The sequence below is a fragment of the Dipodomys merriami genome, unplaced genomic scaffold, assembly GCF_024711535.1.
Source record: "Dipodomys merriami isolate MVZ:Mamm:240054 unplaced genomic scaffold, mDipMer1.0.p SCAF_42, whole genome shotgun sequence".
Classification (NCBI taxonomy): Eukaryota; Metazoa; Chordata; class Mammalia; order Rodentia; family Heteromyidae; genus Dipodomys; species Dipodomys merriami.
The window spans coordinates 3,176,065-3,193,695 of NW_027205826.1; the positions used below are offsets into that span (position 1 = coordinate 3,176,065).

A 17,631-nucleotide genomic window follows, 5' to 3' on the forward strand; every position below is an offset into this window, starting at 1 on the left:
TTGTACCAGCCCTTCACGCCTCCCAGGGTCCTGGCTCCCCGCCCCCCCATCCCCTAGGCCAGGGCAGGCTCCGGCCTACCCCAGCCCAGCCACAACAGTAATTAACCCCATGAATCCTAGCTCATAAAGCTGTGAATCACAGAGAGAAGGGTCATGCTGCTGTCCCAGGAAGGGGAGCTCCGCAGGACCCCGCAGGGCAAATCCCACATTGCATCATCTGCCCCGTCCAGCCATGGCCTGGGCGGCCCAAGCTTAGCTAGTTGTTGGGTCTTGGTAGGCAGTATCCCCTCCCCTAAAGGTCCTTCAGGAAGGGCTGGTGTGACTCAAGTTCAGACCATGTTTTCTTCACCATTTAAACACACAGCAAACAAAAAACAAAACCTTTGCTCCTGAGCTGGGCATAATGAATCATTCCTGTAATCCTGTCTACTTAGGAGGCAGCGGTTAGGGGTTCTCAGTTCTAGAATAGCATGGGCCAAAAAAAAAAAAGTATGCAAAACTCAATCTCAACCAAGAGCGAGGTACGGTGATGCACACCTGCCATCCTGGCCACAGGGGAAGTACAGATAGGAGGCTTACTGTCCAGGCAGGTCTGCCCAGCAAGTGCCCAGGCCCGAGTTAAAACCACAGCACCCCCCCAATATCTCTGAGCCCTTCATTTCTCAGTCTCCATGTGTTTGTGTGTTTCTTTATTCATGAATGTCTGCCAAACACCACGGTGTTGCCAGGCACTGTGAGGCACCAGAGGACCCCAAACAGGGAAGATTTGCATATTCTCTCCGTCTGTCTGTCTGTCTCTCTCTGTGTCTGTCTGAGTTCAAGCCCTAGGTGCTGTGCCTTAGCTCATTCTCTTATTCACTCAAGGCTGGCACTTTACCACTTGAGCCACAGCTCCACGTCTGCTTTTTTCTTGGTGGTTGAGTCTCACAGCCTTTCCTGCCCCGGCTGGCGTTGAGCTGTGATCCTCAGATCTCCGCCTCCCAAGTGGCTAGGATGACAGCAGGACCTGCGCTCTGCCAGGAGCCCGTCCCTCTGCTCCAGGCAGCCTGTTCTCGGCCACACACACTCGGTCCTGCACACGGATGGCCGGGCGAATGCAGGTGTGTGTGTGTGAACAGATGGGCAGTTATAGCGGGGCCTCCTGGAAGCAGGAGGGAGGCGTGGGCAGGGTCCTGGCCCTCAGCAAGTCCTCTGCGCTGCCAGTGAGATGCAGACTCTGCCACCATTCTGCCCCTGCCCCCTGGCATACAGGAAGGCTCTGTTTCCACAGCTGCGTGTGGATGAGCTGGGAGGGGGGCAGGGGAGCTTCCCCTGCTCTTCCTTCCTCTGCTGTATGGATTAGAGATGGGGTCACCCGAAAATGGATAGGGCCCGATCACCCTGTCACCATTCAGAGAAGGGTCATCTGATCCATACTGCACTGTGACGCGAGTTAGAAACAACCCTGCGTTGTCTTTCGCCACTGAGATACTGGGGATGTTTGTTGTAGCCACTGGCATTACTTATCCTGACTAATACAGGCAGTCAACACAAACACAGGGAGGGGCTCCTATGGCTGGATTGCAGGGTCAGAGAGAGGCCTCGTCGCCAAGTAGCATTGCCAACCACTGGCAGAGGCTGAGGTCAGAGGAGAGGACAGAAAGCCAGAATGCCTGGCACAGAGCAGACGTTCAATAAAGTGGGTTGCATAAGCAAAATACACAAGAACACTGGAAGAGCTTCGAAGTGCTGACTGAAGTCCCAGAAGCCCGGAGGATGAGTGAGGGAGGGGCAGCCAGGAGTATAAACAGTGAGCCTGGAAATTGATACCTAGAGGTAAGAAAGGGCAGGCCCTGACCACTGGAGGGCAGAGGTCGGAGAGCAGTCGCTGGTCGCAGATAGAGCTGAGCTGGGAGACTGCAACGAACAACTGGCAACTACAGCCCCAGGTGTAAAGGGTGTATATTTGATCAAATATCCGTGACGGTGATGATAGCTTTCAGAGGGATGAGCCTAGGAGTCAAACAACAAGGCTGGCCAGGTACCCGTGGCTCACGCCGTAATCCTAGCTGCTCAGGAAGGTGAGATCTGAAGACTGGGGTTCAAAACTAGCCTGGGTAGGAAAGTCTATGAGACTCTTACCTCTAGTTAAGCCAGAAGTGGAGCTGTGGCTGCTCAGGGACGTCACTCACGCCCTGAGTTCAAACCCTAGGATGGGCAAAAAAAAGAAAAAAAAAAGCTATTTTTCTTTCCTTTCGTGCTAGTACAGGGACTTGAACTCAGGGCCAGGGTGTTACTATTTAGTTGGTTTGCTCAAGGCTAGTGTTCTACTACTTGAGCCCCAGCTTCACTTCTGGCTGTTTTGGTGATTTAATTGGAGGTAAGAGTCTCACAGACTTTGCTGTCTGGACTGCGTTCGAACCATGGCTCTCAGATCTCATGCTCCTGGATAGCTAGGATTACAGGAGTGAGCCACCAGCTCCAAGCATAACAAAGCTCTCATCGATATTTGTCTCACCCCTTTAAATGACTGGTTTTCAGTATACATAATAGGGAGGTTCAGAGAAGTTGAGTAATTCCTCCAAGGACACAGCTAGTGATACTGGCCACGTTCTTCATGTATGTGGAGTCTCATGTAAACAAGTAAGGGGTTGGGTGAGGACGGAAGTGGGGCTGTGGGGGAAAGGGGGAATGGGGTGCCTCCAGATTTGGCTGTCTCTGGTAGTAGCTGGCCAGTAGCTCATTGTGAGCAGTGTGGAGGAACCTGCCCAGACCTGCTCCTGGGCCCTCTAGGCTCCTTTGTGTGGGGAATCAAAACAGCCTAGATGGATGGAGGCCAACCCCCACCTCCAAGCCTCTCCCCCCACAGGCCTGAGCAGTCCATCCCCCCCCCTTTGTGAGCAGGGGAGGGGGGAGTGATGTGATGGGGGAGAGGAGTCTCCCAGACATTGGTGGCAGCTGGCAGGACAATGTGTCCTTGGCCATGGGCACTTGCTCTGCCGCTGGCCCCGTGGCCAGGGGGACCTGTGAGTCCGCTTTCTTGTGCTCCTCCTAGCTCTGCTCACAGCCCACGCCTGTGCTCCATGCTGCCAACCGAGTCACCCGGAACAAAATGCATGCGTGCTCAGAATTGGTCTCAGCCCTTGTAAGTTCCTTAGAACACTGCCTGGTGAAGAAATCCAACTTTTTATGGCCGGGAGGGTGGCTCATTGGTAGAATTCTTGCCTTGCATGTGTGAGGCCCTGGATTCGGTTCCTCAGTATCAGATAAGCAGAAAAAGCCAGAAGCGGCACTGTGGTTCAAGTGGTAGAGGGCTGGCCTTGAGCTGAAGAGCTGAGGGACTGCGCCCAGGCCCAGAGTTCAGGCCCCGAGACCAAAGAAAAGAAGAAATCTTATTTTTCATATAAATCTGAGGGAGAGGCCTGAGAGAACCCCAGGAAAAGAATCATTACTCTCATCTACCCCCCCCCTCACACACACACACACACACACACACACAACACAAACTCAGTTTCCCTTCCCAATGGTCTCCTGCTGAGAATGCTCCCCCTCCCCCCGTCCAGCATGCCAGGTGTTCGGGATTCTGTGTGCTGGTACTGGAGCTTGAACTCAAGGGACTCATGTTCTCTCCTGGCTGGTGTTCTACCACCTGAACCACATCTCCACTTTGGGCTTTTTGCTGGTTCATCAGAGACAAGAGTCTCACAGACTTCTCCAAGCCTCACAGACTTAGAGATAAAGAGTCCCACAGAGGCTGGAACCTCCAGCCTCAGGTCCCAGCCTCCTGAGAAGCTAGGATTCCAGCTGGGAGCCATCGGTTCCTGGCTCAGAAACGGTGGCTTCTGTCTCTTCCCAAGTAGTACTGGACCCCAGAGACCCGTCCCCACGGCTGCCTTCTGCGAAGGCCACACTGGAGGGGAGGCTCTCCAAGCACTGCTGGGGGAGGGTGGTGGTGACCCCAAGACCCTGCTTGAACCCAAGGGGCAGAGCCAGGAAGGTCCCTTGAAGAGAGGCGGGAGGGACCGATGCCCCAGCCCCAGATGCCCTTGCGAGAAGGACTCAGAGCCGGGGGATCAGCTGAGGAGAGGAGGGGGAGGAAGACCTTGGGGGCCTGTCCCCCGGAAGGGGGGTGTCTCTGATCTCGCCTCCCCTTCCTGTTCCCCAGCGTGGCCTCCTCGCCCCAGCCCGGCCACCCCGGCTGCTGGGGGCTGGTTTGGGTGCGCCCTGCCTCCCCTGGTGACTGGGGGGGGCGGGCATCCCGCGTGACTCCGCCCCGCCCGCTCCCCGCCCCCCCCCCCCCCCCCGGCGGTGCCGCAGCCGACGCCGCGGGTCGCGGGTCACTCCGAGCCCTGCAGTGCTCGGCGCTGCGCGTGCGTCCGTCCCGGGAGCGCATGGAGCCCGCGCGCAACCGCGCGCCCCCGGGGGCCGGCGGGGCGCACGGGGACCCCGGGGCCGGCGGGGCCGGCGGGGCCGCGGCCCGGGCGCTGCTGGCCGAGCTGGAGCGGCAGGTGCAGGGCGTGGTGAGGGCGAGCTCGTGGTGGCAGCGCCGCGGCGTGGACTGCGCCATCCTGGCGCTCAGCCTCCTGGCCGTGCCAGCCGGTGAGGCCCGCGGCGTACGGCGGGGCGGGGAGGAAGGGGTTAACTCAAGCCCCCCCCCCCCCACCGCCCAGTCCGGGTTTGGGGTGATCAGCCCTGGTCCCCAGAGGTGCTGAGCACTGGGGAGGGGGCAGGGAGAAAGTGAGGGCTGGAAGGTGGCGGAGGAAAAAGTTAGAAGGGGTCAGGGAGGGGAGTGGGGAGGGGTGGGGAGGCCTGAGCAGGGGAGGGGGTGGTGTGGAGGGGGGGGTCCCCCGTGGGAGGGTCCCCCTGGACCTCTCTGTCCTATCTGGAGTCAGCCAGCCTCACCTCTGCCCCTGCTGGGGTCAGGGTGGTGACCCTCCCAGTCTCCTTGGCCAGACCTGGGGCTCTATCTGTGCTCCCTGGGGCACATCCCCCCCTCCCGCCAAATCACAAGGATACCTGCCTAGGGCAGCCCCCAAACTAAACCCACTCCGGCCTGGGACTTTGTAGTGAGTGTCTGTCCGGGCTCAGATGGCTAAGATCTGGGAGCCGTGCTGTCCTTTGCCCCTGCCCCCCTTCACTTTCCCCCTCCCCTGGCAGGGTTCCTGTGTCTGCGCTTTGAGAACGTCCTGCTCTTTGCCACCGGCATTGCCATCTTGGGGGTGTGCCACTCCACGCTGACGGTCAAGGGCAGTCACCTGGCCACGCACAGTGCCCTCACCCAGTCCAAACGCTGGAGTAAGCTCTGGATGCTTTTCTTTGTGGAGGTGAGTCCAGGCGAGGTGGGCAGTCTCGGGATTCTGTGCAGGCATGCGGGTTTGTACATTGTGAGTGTGTGCTCACACAGGTGGGCAGCCGGGGCTGGGTGGCGCGTGGAGCCCGGGATTCGGGATGCACTGAATTCCGACGTGCATGGGTGCCTTTCTCCAAACTCCTGACAGAGGGTGTGCATCCTGAGGGCGATTTGGATCTGAGCATCTACCTGCGGTAGTAAACTTGGCCCGGGCATCCTTCTTTGTTTTGGGGCCTATGCACCTCTCTGCAGCCCTGGGCCAAGTGTGGCCAGAGTTCTCCCCTCCCCGCAGGACATTTGCAGCCGCCAGTGCTGCTGGGTAATTGCCTTGCCCCGCAGGTATAAGCACCGAGGCCTCCATCTTTTGCAGCTAATTGCATAATGTGTCCCGTGATATAAAGAGGGGGGAGGAGCCGGTGTCACAACTCCAACACCTGGCCACATCTGAGCCATCCAGAGATGCTCCCTCCTCCAGCCTCCTGTCACCCCACCTTTCCCCTTCCTCCTGTTCCTCCCACCCCGTGCTCTGCCTTCTTATCTTCTCACATTTAGTCCAGTGAGGAAGGCAAAAGTTCCCTGCTAGCTTATGACTCTTTTCTCTTCTTTGCCAGATGTTTCTCTCAAAGACTCCTTCACCTGACCATGAGGTAGCCTAGGATAAATCAGAACGCTGGAAACAGAAGCAGTCGCTTTTTGGCAGGAATAGCCCTGTGTCCTGAGATTTTTTTTTTTAACCCCTGTTTTGCTTTTGGTAAAGTCATGTAACTTTATGAAACTGTATGAAGCTGGGCATGGTGACACAGGCCTGTAATCCAGGCTACTTGGGAAGGGAAGGCAAGAGGATTGAGAAGCCAACCCAGACAAATTTAGTATGAGACCATGTCTCAGAAACAAAAGAAAGCTGGGCGCTGGTGGCTCACGCCTGTCATTCTAGCTACTCGGGAGGCTGAGATCTGAGGATCTCAGTTCAAAGCCAGCCAGAGCAGGAAAAGTCCAAGAGACTCTTCTTGTCTCCAATGAATCACAAAAAGCCAGAAAGTGGAGCTGTGGCTCAAGGGGGTAGAGCCAAAGAGCTCATGCTGTTCCTTAGAAGTGGCTTTGAAAAATCTATCCAGGATTTGTGCCAGTGAAAACATCACCTCAAGGGGCAAGTGAACTCATATCCCTTCACAAACCCTCAGGCCACATAGCTGTCTGCTCACAGGTGAGTGGAGGCTGGCCGTGTACCCTCGCTCCTTCCGGATACAGCCTCAGGATGCCAAGTGTTTTGTGAGATAATAGCACGTCCACACACATACAGCTTTACTTGTGTAGACTGGACAGCCAGGTCGTCAGATGGACTGGCTGCCCCTGTGAGTTTACTTGGAGAGGAAGGCCCTGGGATCACAGGGTTTGTGGAGGGGAGGGGTCTCATGTTTCCCCCAGGCCCCACCTCCCCCTGCCACGGTCTCTGGCTGCCTCCCCAGGTGTGCACAGCCTTCCCCGCCGAAGATGGCAAGTACAACCACGTGAAGATGCATCATGGCTACACCAACGTGGTGGGCCTGGGGGACTCCAGCACCTGGAAGCTGCCCAGCCTCAACCGCTACGTCTACATGTTCCTCGCGCCCTTGTCCATCCCCATCTTAACCCCACTGGTGGCTCTTGGTGAGTTACTGTTGCAGCCTGGGGCTCGGTGCTGGACAATGTGCTGTCCCAACCCCTTCCTAGCTTTGTGGAAGCAGCTCTTGGGGGGCCAGAAGACACTCAGGAAAGCTTCCCCAGACCTGGTCCTGGTCTGCGGTGCCACACTTGCTGGCTGGTGACGTACTCATGTCATGTGACTTGAGCTTCCAGTCCTTTGGAGGCTCCAGCAATGAGGCTGGAAGAGTGCTTTCTGTCAAGATGCCGAGAACAAATGCCACGGTGTGCCCGGATGGCTGGTGTCGCGGGAAGGAATGGGGCTGCGGGGCCGGCCTTGACCTTGATGAGGTTTGCCTCGGGTTGATTTCCTCATCCTCGCCGTGGCGCACACTGTTCAGAGGTGTAAGATGGATGCATTGCATCTTTAGCAGTACCTTAGCACCCTTAGCTACCGGGAGCTCGCTCATGATTGGTCCTGTCTAGGGGTCCTAGGTCCTTTACTGAGTAAAACCTCTTAGCTGCTGGTGGGTTGGTTCAAGCTCCCAGCTAGGACTCCCAGATGCCTGTATGAGGTCTTGTCCACCTGCTTCCTGGGGAGGAGGAGGGAGAAGAGGAGAAGGAGGAGGGGGAGGAGGAGGAGGAGGGAGAGAAGGAGAAGGAGGGGGAAGAGGAGGAGGAGGGGGAGGAAGGGGAAGGGAGGAGGGAGTGGAGGAGAAAGTAGGGGAGGAGGAGGAAGGGGAGGAGGAAGAAGAGGAGGAAGAGGAAGAAGAGGAGGAGGGGAAGAGGAGGAGAAGGAAGGGGAAGAGGAGGTGGAAGAGAAGGAGGAGGGGGAAGAGGAGGAGGAGGGAGAGGAAGGGGAAGGGAGGAGGGAGAGGAGGACAGGAGGGGGAAGAGGGAGAGGAGGAAGAGGAAGGGGAGGAGGAAGAGATGGTAGGGGAGGAGGAGGGGGAAGAGGTGGGGAGAAGGAGGAGGAAGAAGAGAGGGAGGAGGAGGGGGAAGAAGGTGAGGAAGAGGTGGAGAGGAAGAGGAGGGGGAAAGGAGGGGGAGGGGAGGAGGAGGAAGAGGAAGGGAAAAGTGAAGAAGAAGAAGAGGGGGAGGAAGAGGAAGGGGAGGAGGAGGAGACGGTAGGGGAGGAGGAAGAAGAGGAGGAGGGGGAGGAAGAGGAGGAAGAGGGGAGGATGGAGAGGAGGGGAGAAGGAGGAGGAGGAGAGGAGGAGAAAGAAGAGGAAGGGGAAGGAGAGGAGGAGGAAGAGAGGGAGGAGAAGGGGAAGAAGGTGAGAAAGAGGTGGAGAGGAAGAGGAGAGGGAAAGGGAGGAGGAGGGGAGGAGGAAGAAGAGGAGGAAGGGAAAAGTGAGGAAGAAGAAGAGGGGGAGGAGGAAGAGAGGGAAGAGAAGGATTGTTCAGACTTCCCATGCAAGAGAGTGAGAAGTGGGGCCTGAAATTCAGTAGCCCCTGGAGGCTCCCTTTTATAACCCTGTGGCCACTCTGGCATCTGGCTGGGTCCCTTCCCACCGCGGGTCTGCTGCAGGCTGTCCGGGGCTTTGCTCCATCAGTGGCCCAGAGGCTTCGTGAAGAAGGGGCGTCATCTCCACCAGGGCGCTGTCTCTCCCTATCTTCCCAGCCTTTCCCTTTTTGCCTCTCCCTCATGAGGACTCCAGCCCTGACCCAGCCCTCACTCTTCTGTCTGATTCTGATTCCTCTGACAGGCCGGTTAAGGACGGTGGAACTGAGGCTGGCTCTGAGGTCACTAGGCCTGATTTCCCTGGGCCTTTATTCTCAGTACTGGCTGTTCCTGAACGTGTCAGGCTTCAGGAGCCCCAGCTCGGCCCTGGCCTGCATGCTGCTCACCAGATCTCTGCTGGTCCACCCATACCTGCACGTCAACATCTTCCAGGTGAGCGCTCTCCCAGCACCCCCCCCCCCCAGCCCTCCAGGGTCACCGGCCACAGGCTGAACTCAAGACTCATCTGTCACAGCTGCCTTCCTGCTCACCTTAGAGCCTTGAGGCATCTGGGGGAGGACCTGGCATCTCCTCACAGTGGTAGCATGCCTCCATCCTTGCCTGGATGCCTGTGGGGCACAAAGTGGGGGTGCAGCCAATGCCATGATGCAGGCAAGAGGAAATGAGCTAGGTGGGGGAGGGAGTTCTTTCTGGAAGGCCAGGCGCCCAGCATTCGGTTTGGGTGCCATTTCCACAGGAGAGCCTTCCTACTCCCCAGCTGAAGGAGACCCTGAGTTAGAGCTCCTGGCACACTAGAATTGCTGATGATCACTTCATCCCCTGAGGTTCCTGTCTTGCGCTTGTTCTCCAGCAGTGAGGCCTAGTGGAGAAGGAGATTCCTGCATACAAGTGTTGAATTAAGTACACGAGACATGCAAACATGATCTTGAAGCAAGAGTAGGGTTTTGACCAGTGAGGCATGCAGGGAGGTGAAGCAAGCTCCAGGCAATCCGGGTATTCTGAGTACTGGGTCTTGGGGGTGTGCCTAGACTCCAGGCCAAGTCCTTTGTTGTCCAGATGGGGGGGAAAGAGGCCTAGAGGTGGGGGAGACTCAGCTCAGGGCCCAGCCTGAGTTAGCACTGGAGCCCCAACCTCCCCATAGCTCTATCAGGTCCTACGAGAGTGGGATTTGGGGAGCAGAAGGCACAGGGCCCCTGTGGGCTCAACCAGGACCCCTGGGACAGGTTAGGGGTGGGTTCAAGGCTGTCCCGGCCTGACCCCCGTGTCTGTCCCAGCACCTTGGATTGCCCATGTTTGCCCCGGACAAGAAGCCCAGCCGAATTTACATGATGAGCCTCGGTGTCCTCAACCTGCCCCGGCTGCCAGTGCTGGACTGGGCGTTCGGCCACTCGCTCATCAGCTGCCACGTGGAGCACCACCTGTTCCCCGAGCTCTCCGACAACATGTGCCTCAAGGTAGCCGAGGGCTGGGCTGAGGCATGGGATGCGCGGTGCGTCTGAGGGAGGACTGCGGGATCCCCGGAGCCCACCTGAACCCCGAGTCCCTCCTGTACTGGCCTGGCCTGGTCACAGTCACCCAGAAAGGGCAGCCGGGAGTCCAGTAGCCACCATGAACTTCAGAACTGAGCTAACTGGGTTTCTCACTAGCAGTGTGATTCTGGCAAGTTCACTGAACTTCACCTTCCCTGTCTGCTAGGGGTGTGTGTGTGTGTGTGTGTGTGTGTGTGTGTGTGTGTGTGTGTGTGTGTGTGTGTGTGTGTGTGTGTGTGTGTGCAGTGCCTACCTTGAGGAGCTTTGAGGGTGACATGAGGCAGCAGATCTGAAGCTGAGCACCGGAGGCTTACACCTGTAATCCTAGCAACTCAGGAGGCTGAGATCTGAGGATCATGGTTTGGAGGCAGCCCAGGCAGGAAAGTCTATGAGACTTTGAGCTCCAATTAACCAGCAAAAAGAAGCTGGAAGCAGAGGTGTGGCTTGAGTGTAGAACACCAGCCTTGAGTGAAGAAATGTAGAGACAGCACCCAGGCCCTGAGTTCAAACTCCAGTACTGGAGTGCACATACACATACACATGAAAAGAAGGAAGGGAGGGAGGGAGGGAGGGGAAGGAAGGCAGGCAGGCAGAGAGAGAAAGAGAGGGAGAAAGGGAGGGAGGAAGAAAAAGAATGATGGGAGGAAGAAAGAAAAAGAAAAAGGATCAGGAATGTTTGACATGAAGTTTGGGCTTGGCAAAAGGGAGCTGTGCTTTTCACTGCCCTCTGCTAAGAAAGTTGTCTTGCCGCGGGAGCCCGTGGGAGGGCTGGGGAGATCCCCTCCTTCCCTTGTCTGTAGTAGAGTTGGAGTAGACAGGAGTTCTCCATCACCACAGCCCTGGGTCATTTCCCAAGCCGGGGCCTCCCAGCATCCTCTGGGAGGCAGGTAAAAGCTGGGTGGGTGAAGGGCCGGCCCCTGGCACGCACAGAGCCCTTCCACTCCATCTTCCTCAGGTGAAGCCCTTGGTGTCCCAGTTCTTCCGGGAGAAACAGCTGCCGTACAATGAAGACTCCTACCTGGCTCGGTTGAGACTCTTCCTCAGTCACTACGAGGAGTTCATGGTGCACGCCCCGCCCATCACTGAGCTGGTGGGGTTGCAGTGAGGGTGGAGCCCTGGCCCAGCAGGGCCTCTACTTGGGCAGTGGCCATGCCCGGCATCCCAGAGGTCACTTTGCCCTGTTTTGTTTTTTATTTTTCTGGGATTCTAGGGTTGTGTGGGGGCAAGAAATATGGTTGCTGGCCTCTGCTAGCTCCAGTTCAAGATTCCTTCTGCTGCTCTGTTGGAGCTAGGCTAGGGTTAGAGGGTGAGATGGGATTCTGTGGCCCGGTCACCTGGAAGACAGAAGGGAATGCTGGGAGAAGAGCTGATCTGCTTGGCCTGGGGTTCCCTGGTGCCTGAGAGCCACACACTAGCTTAGCCACAACTTCTCCTGTACCCTCTGAGGCTCTGCCCCCACCCCTGCCCCAGGAAGCACAGGGCACTGTCACTTTTGGCAAGTGTCCCTAGTTTCTCAGTCATGGGAGCCTGTGTAATACCCGGTTTTGCCAAGGTCCAGAGTATTAGTGAGATAAAAGGGAATCATTTTGTGGGGGAAGCGAAAGGAGCAAGTGCCTCAGGGACAGTTGGAGGAAGAGCATTGATAGCTTTGGACGTGACCTTGGTCAGCTTCAGAAAAAGCTGTTCCATGATGTTTAGAAGCAGTGAACCCGGAAGAGAAAATTACTGGCAGGAAGCTGAGGCTGGAGGAGGATATGGGACTCTGGAACCCAGAAGGCCTTCGAAGGAAATTAAGGGAAGGAGGCTGGGGTGAGATAGAAGGGCTTGAATGAAGAGTTGGGCTCAGCAGTGCAAGGATGGTTTGATGACAGACCCAGAAGACTAAGCCACTGTCACAATGAGATCTCAGCCCATAGTAGGAGGAGTTGAGAGAGGCTGGGAGCTTCCCTTGACAGAGCTAGACCCTCTCAAGGGTACAAGGAAGGGCCGAGGTAGAGGCTGAAGGAGACAGAGGAAGCCAGGCCTGTGACAGGAAGCCAGAGACTTCCTTGCCTCAACACTATTGACAGTTTGTCTAGCTAATTCTTTGTTGGCTCTGCTGTGCATTCTGGAATTTGGGTGTGTGGTGCCAGTACTGGGACTTGAACTCAGGGCCTGGGCACTGTCCCTGAGCTTTTTAGCTCAGGCTGGTGCCATACCAGTGCCACAGTTCCACTTCTGACTTTTTTTTTTTTTCCTTAGTGGTCTCATAGACTTTTCTACCTGGGCTGGCTTGGACCCTTGATCTTTAGCTTCCTGAGTAGCTAGCCTGATACATTCTGGGATGTACAGTTATGCCTCAGCTCCTACCTACTTGATGCTGGGAGCCCAAGTTTATGACAATCAAAAATGTCTCCATATATGGTCAAATGTCCCCTGTGGGACAATATTGTTCTTGGTTTCAAGCAATAAGTCATTTTTCTGAGCACACAATTACCTTATTTTCCAGTTAAATCTTTGGATGGATGAAGAGCACATTGACCCTGAGGATGAGAGGCTAGATGCCAGCAAAGGGGAACCTTTGGGTGGGCAGAGGGAGGAGAGGGACAACACTGCATCCTTGGAGAGGCTTGTGTCGCCGTGTCCAGCATGGCCTAGGCAGCTCTGCCGCATAGCTACCATCTGCCCCTCCAGGTCCTTTCTCCCTCCCTCTGTGTGGTCCTCTCCTGACAGCATCCTAAGCACCTTCAGGTGCTGCTCCCTTCACAACTTGCCACACGACTCCCTCCTTGGGCTTCTTGAAGGCCTGTCCTGGCGGTGGCTCCCAGTTGCTGTGCTGGGTTCTGGGTGCTTCTCTGTCTCCTGAGGCTGTTCACACCTCTGCACAAAGTTCTTATCACTTAACCCTCTTCACTCATGCCTTCTGAGTGTGCCATCTGTTCCCCGCTGGGAGGCTCACTGATAGAGATGTTTGGGATCCAAGCAGCCCTCTTGGAACAGGGCATGCTTGGCAGCCATCCTGGTCTAATGCTTTGCTATATGTTCTTGCTGCTCTTTTGAAATGCATTAGTAGCTCAGAATGCCCCCCTCCCTCCTGGTCTGGGAATGTGATTCATCAAGCTGTGAATACTCCATATGAAAAATATGATGTCAGGAAAAGGATCAGCAGATGCATACTCTAGACGAATGATTAAACCATCCAAATACACAAGCAATGACTTGGGGTTTTTCATCTGGGCCTAAATGGGGGGATAGGAAGCAGTAGGAGGCCCTGACCAGCCCAGGCTGTACTATAGAGACCCCAGGAACAAGTCATTTAAGTCACTGTGGAACTTGATTTTCTGTTGCTCTGAGGATGTGGATTGGGGACACCAGGGCCTCAAGAGGTGACAGAAGGCGATAGGTGTGAATGAAGTATTTCTAGGGCCTAATTTGCAGAGGTAGATCGGAGGTGACAATGACACTAATAACTACCATTTACATGTGGCAGGTGTTTTTACTTATGTCATTTACTATTTATGTTTTTGTTCCAGGAGTGGGACTTGAACTCATGGCCTCACACTCTCCCTCAAGGCTGGTGCTCTACCACTTGTTTCACACCTTCATTTCCATCATCTAATTTTCTTTTCTTGTTCTGAGACCAGAACTTGAACTCAGTACACCTGACACTTTTGCTCATTGGCTAGCGCTCTATCAACTGAGCCATGCCACCCACCCCAAAGGGTTACTTTCTTTTTTTCTTTTACTGTCTTTTTCTTTTACTGTCCTGGGGGCTTGAAGTCAAGGCCTGGGCATGATCCCTGAGCCTCTTTGTGCTCAAGGCTAGCACTCTACCACTTGAGCCACACTGCCACTTCCTTCCATCATCTAATTTTAATATTTACAAGAGTTATTTTTCCCTCACATTACAGATAGGAGAACTTTGTGTCACACAGCTAGTATTACCTGAAGAGGGATTTAAATCCAGTGTGGGACTCCAGAATCTATATTCAAAACCATCACATACTATTGCTCAATGCAAAGCCCTAGAAAGCTTTCTAGGTGTCCTACCCTGGATTTCCATCTCTTTCTTCCATGAGAGACAATAACCATTTTACCATTAAGATTTTTTGGGGGGGGCAGTGCTGGGGTTTGAACTCAGGGTCTCACACTTAATAGCTAGGCTCAGTATGAGTCACACCTTCAACCCTTTATGCTTTTAGTTATTTTTCGGGCAGGGTCTCAAGCTTTTGCTATAGGTTAGCCTCAAACTGCAATTCTCCTACCTATATCTCCCAGTAGCTGAGATTATAGGTGTGAGCCACTTACACAAGAATCAAGATAAATTCTTTGAACATCCACTGGGAGTCAGGTACTGTATGAGCCTCTGGGGACAAATGAGTAAATGAAACTGGCCCCCACCCTCAGGGAGTTAACAGGTTAGTGCAGGTGTTGTCAAACTCTAGAAAGGGCCATATACTCAATATTTTTTGGTGTTATGGATCATACTGTCCTTGCCATAACTAAATTGTGCCATCAAAGTGAAAAAAAATAGCAATAGATGGTATGTTAAAAACCACAAAAACAAACATAGTTGTGTTCCAATAAAACTTTATGTGTAAACACTGAAATTTGAATTTCAGGCAATTTTCATGTCACAAAATATTAAACTTGTTGTTGTTGTTGTTCTTTTTGGTCATAGAGCTCAACTCTGGGCCCGGGCACCGTCCCTGAGCTTTTATACTTAAGGCTAGCACTCTACCACTTTGTGTCACATCTCTAATTCTGGCTTTCTGGTGGTTAATTTGGTGATAAAAGTTTCATGGACTTTCCTGCCCGGGCTAGCTTTGAACCAGGATCCTCAGCTCTCAGCCTCCTGAGTAGCTTGGATTACAGGTGTAAGCCACCAGAGCCCAGATAAATTTTTAAAAATCATATATCTACATCTCTCTCTATCTACCATCTATCTATCTGGAGGCTGAGATCACAGGATCCAGATTCAAAAGTATCCCAGGAAAGAATGCTTGTGTGACTTTTATCCCCAATTAACTAGAAAAATCCAGAAGTGGAGCTAGGGCTCAAGCAGTAGAGTGCTGGCCTTGAATAAAAAAGTTAAAGGACAGTGTCCAGGTGCTGAGTTCAAGAACCAGCAAAAAAATAATACAAAAATAATTCTTGTGATTCATACAAAACAGGACTATTAACAGCTTTGGTCTGCAAGCATAGTTTGCAGGACAGGCATGAAATACAACATCACAGTAGAGAAAAAAAGAATATTTACTTGTTGGTAGGAGAGGGCACAGAGGACTCCTGGGATACTATTCTATTTCTCAGTCTTGGTGGTGGTTACATGGTTATACCTTGTGAGAATTCATCAAGCCATCCATTATGATTTGTGTGCTTTTCTGTCTACTATACTTCAATAAAAATTATCAGAAATGACAAGTGTGTAATCAGTGTTCAAAAGAAATTAGAGGAGACCATTGTTTTAGACTAAGCTCCTGTCTGAGGCCCCAACACCAGGTTAAAAATCAAAGTGGTGGGCTGGGAAGGTGGCTCAGTGGGAGAGTGCTTGCCTTGCATGCATGAGGCCCTGGGTTTGATTCCTCAGCACCACATAAGCAGAAGTGGTGTTATGGCTCAAGTGGTAGAGTGCTAGCCTTGAGTTGAAGAGCTGAGAGACAGCACCCAGGCCCAGAGTTCAGGCCCCATGACTGACAAAAAATAAAAAAATAAAACTAAAAATAAAAAAGGTGTCATGTACTTTCAAGTTCACCAAGGGGAAATTAAGTTTTGTCTGACTGCTGAGAAATCAGGATTGGGAGACAATGGCCAAATTTCCCTGTCACTTCAATTTCAATAGGCAAAACATCTTTCCTTCTGTTCTTTATTCCTCTCACAAATGAAGTAACCTGAAATAACCTGAAGTTAACTAGTCAGTTATTTTCCTTTTATTTCCTTGTTTCCAGTTTACAAGGAACGTAACTTAAGCCAAGACTGGTGGCATACACCTACAATCTCCACCCTCTAAAGGGTGAAGCAGGAAGACTAGTTAGTGGTAAGCCTATGTTACAGTGAGGCCCTGTCTTTAAAAAGAAAAAAAGATAGGCTAGGAACGTGGATTAATGGTGGAGTGCTTGCCTAGCATGCATGAAACCCTGGGTTTGATTCCTTAGTACACAAAAGACCACAAGTGGTGCTGTGGCTCAAGTAGTAGAGTGCTATCCTTGAGCAAAAGATGCTCAGGGACAGTGCCCAGTCCCTGAGTTCAAGCCTCAGGACTGGCAAAATAATAATAATAATAATAATAATAATAATAATAATAATAATAATAATAATAATAAAGTCGGTCATTTCAAAAGGTTTTTGCTGTTGTTGATTTTAATTTATTTAAAGCAAGGTGTACCTACGTAGCTCAGACTGGCCACACAGCTGCCACACAGCCTCTCAAGTGATGGGATTACAGGTGGATACCACCATACCTGGCTTGTCTCTTCCTTCCAGCCCGTCTTGTTTATTAAAAATAATCTCCTTTGGCTCAGATCATCATACCTCTTACTCTATTTTTATGGAATAAAGTGTTGCCCAATTCAAGAATTAAAAATAAACCCAGGGGCTAGGAGGGTAGCTCAGGAATAAACCTGATGTTGTGTCCAATCCTCAAGATACATATCCACACAAAGCAAATTCAGATAAAAGGACATAAATAATAATGAAATAGGATCTGGTGCTGTAAGAGATGAAAGGCCTTTACTCCTAGTAACTTGGGAGAGTGAGTTTAAGGTATCTTCAAAGGAGAGAGGCCCTGGAGGAAATAGCATCAGGCATATGGGTCAGAGATCACCATTGATACTGCCTCCTGTTCTCTAGGCAAGTGCTCTGGCCTCATTGTGCTGGTAGTGGGGCTTGAACTCAGGGCCTTGCACTCTCATTTAGTTTTTTCATCTAAGACTGGTTCTCTACACCAGCTTTTTGCTGATTCATTAGAGATAAGCCTCTCGGATTTATCTTCACTGGCTGGCTTAGAACCGCTATCCTCAGATCTCTGCCTCTTGAGTAACTAGGATTATAGGCTTGAACCTCTGGCTCCTGGAGCTGCACTTTCTCAGCACTCCGGAGGCTGGAGCAGGACGACGGTGAGTTCGAACACCCTGTCTCAAAGCAAAAACAAAAACGAAAACTCTAGGGTGTATTAAAACATGCGTTCTTTGCCCTAAGTATTAGGTTCTTAAATGGCATTTCCTTAAAATGTGCCTCCTAGCCGAGTGTCTTATCCCAGTACCTGGGGCAAACCATTCTCCCTCCCGACCCCCCGCCGCTTTCTTCTCCAGTTACGGGGAAGAGAGTATGGCGGGACCAGCTCTTCACGGCTCAATATCCTCCCGCGCTCCACCACGCACAACATCTTGCAGGATCACAGCAGTGACAACGCCGGAACCACGCCTGGAACTGCACTGGAGTTGAGTAGAGGCACCGGCGTGCGCCGCAGCCCGGAGCGCTTCGCCGCGGACTTGGCTCCCGAAGGCTATTACCCAATGGAGGGGAGGCTCGCTTGGAGCCGGACTTCTGATTGGCTGAGACGAAATACGCGCGCAGCCTATTGCGTCATCAGCGAGCGACAAAGGCCTCCGGAGAGGCTTAAGTAAGCCCCTTTTTAATTGGCTCTCTCCCTAGAGAGCTATTGAAAGAGAGATGGGGATTTGCTTTCCTCCAAATGTAGGTTTCCGGCA

General features: G+C 53.1%; 1 protein-coding gene across 1 annotated transcript; it reads left to right on the forward strand.

Moving 5' to 3' along the window:
• The first annotated feature begins 1,118 nt into the window (after positions 1-1,118).
• Fads6 (fatty acid desaturase 6) lies at positions 1,119-15,346 on the forward strand. Its single transcript, XM_069992827.1, has 9 exons — positions 1,119-1,202; positions 3,035-3,124; positions 4,145-4,196; positions 4,297-4,578; positions 5,137-5,303; positions 6,796-6,976; positions 8,659-8,846; positions 9,689-9,868; positions 10,899-15,346. The coding sequence occupies exons 1-9, from the start codon at positions 1,119-1,121 to the stop codon at positions 11,046-11,048; spliced, it is 1,374 nt and encodes a 457-aa protein (XP_069848928.1). The 3' UTR covers positions 11,049-15,346.
• Positions 15,347-17,631: the final 2,285 nt, after the last annotated feature.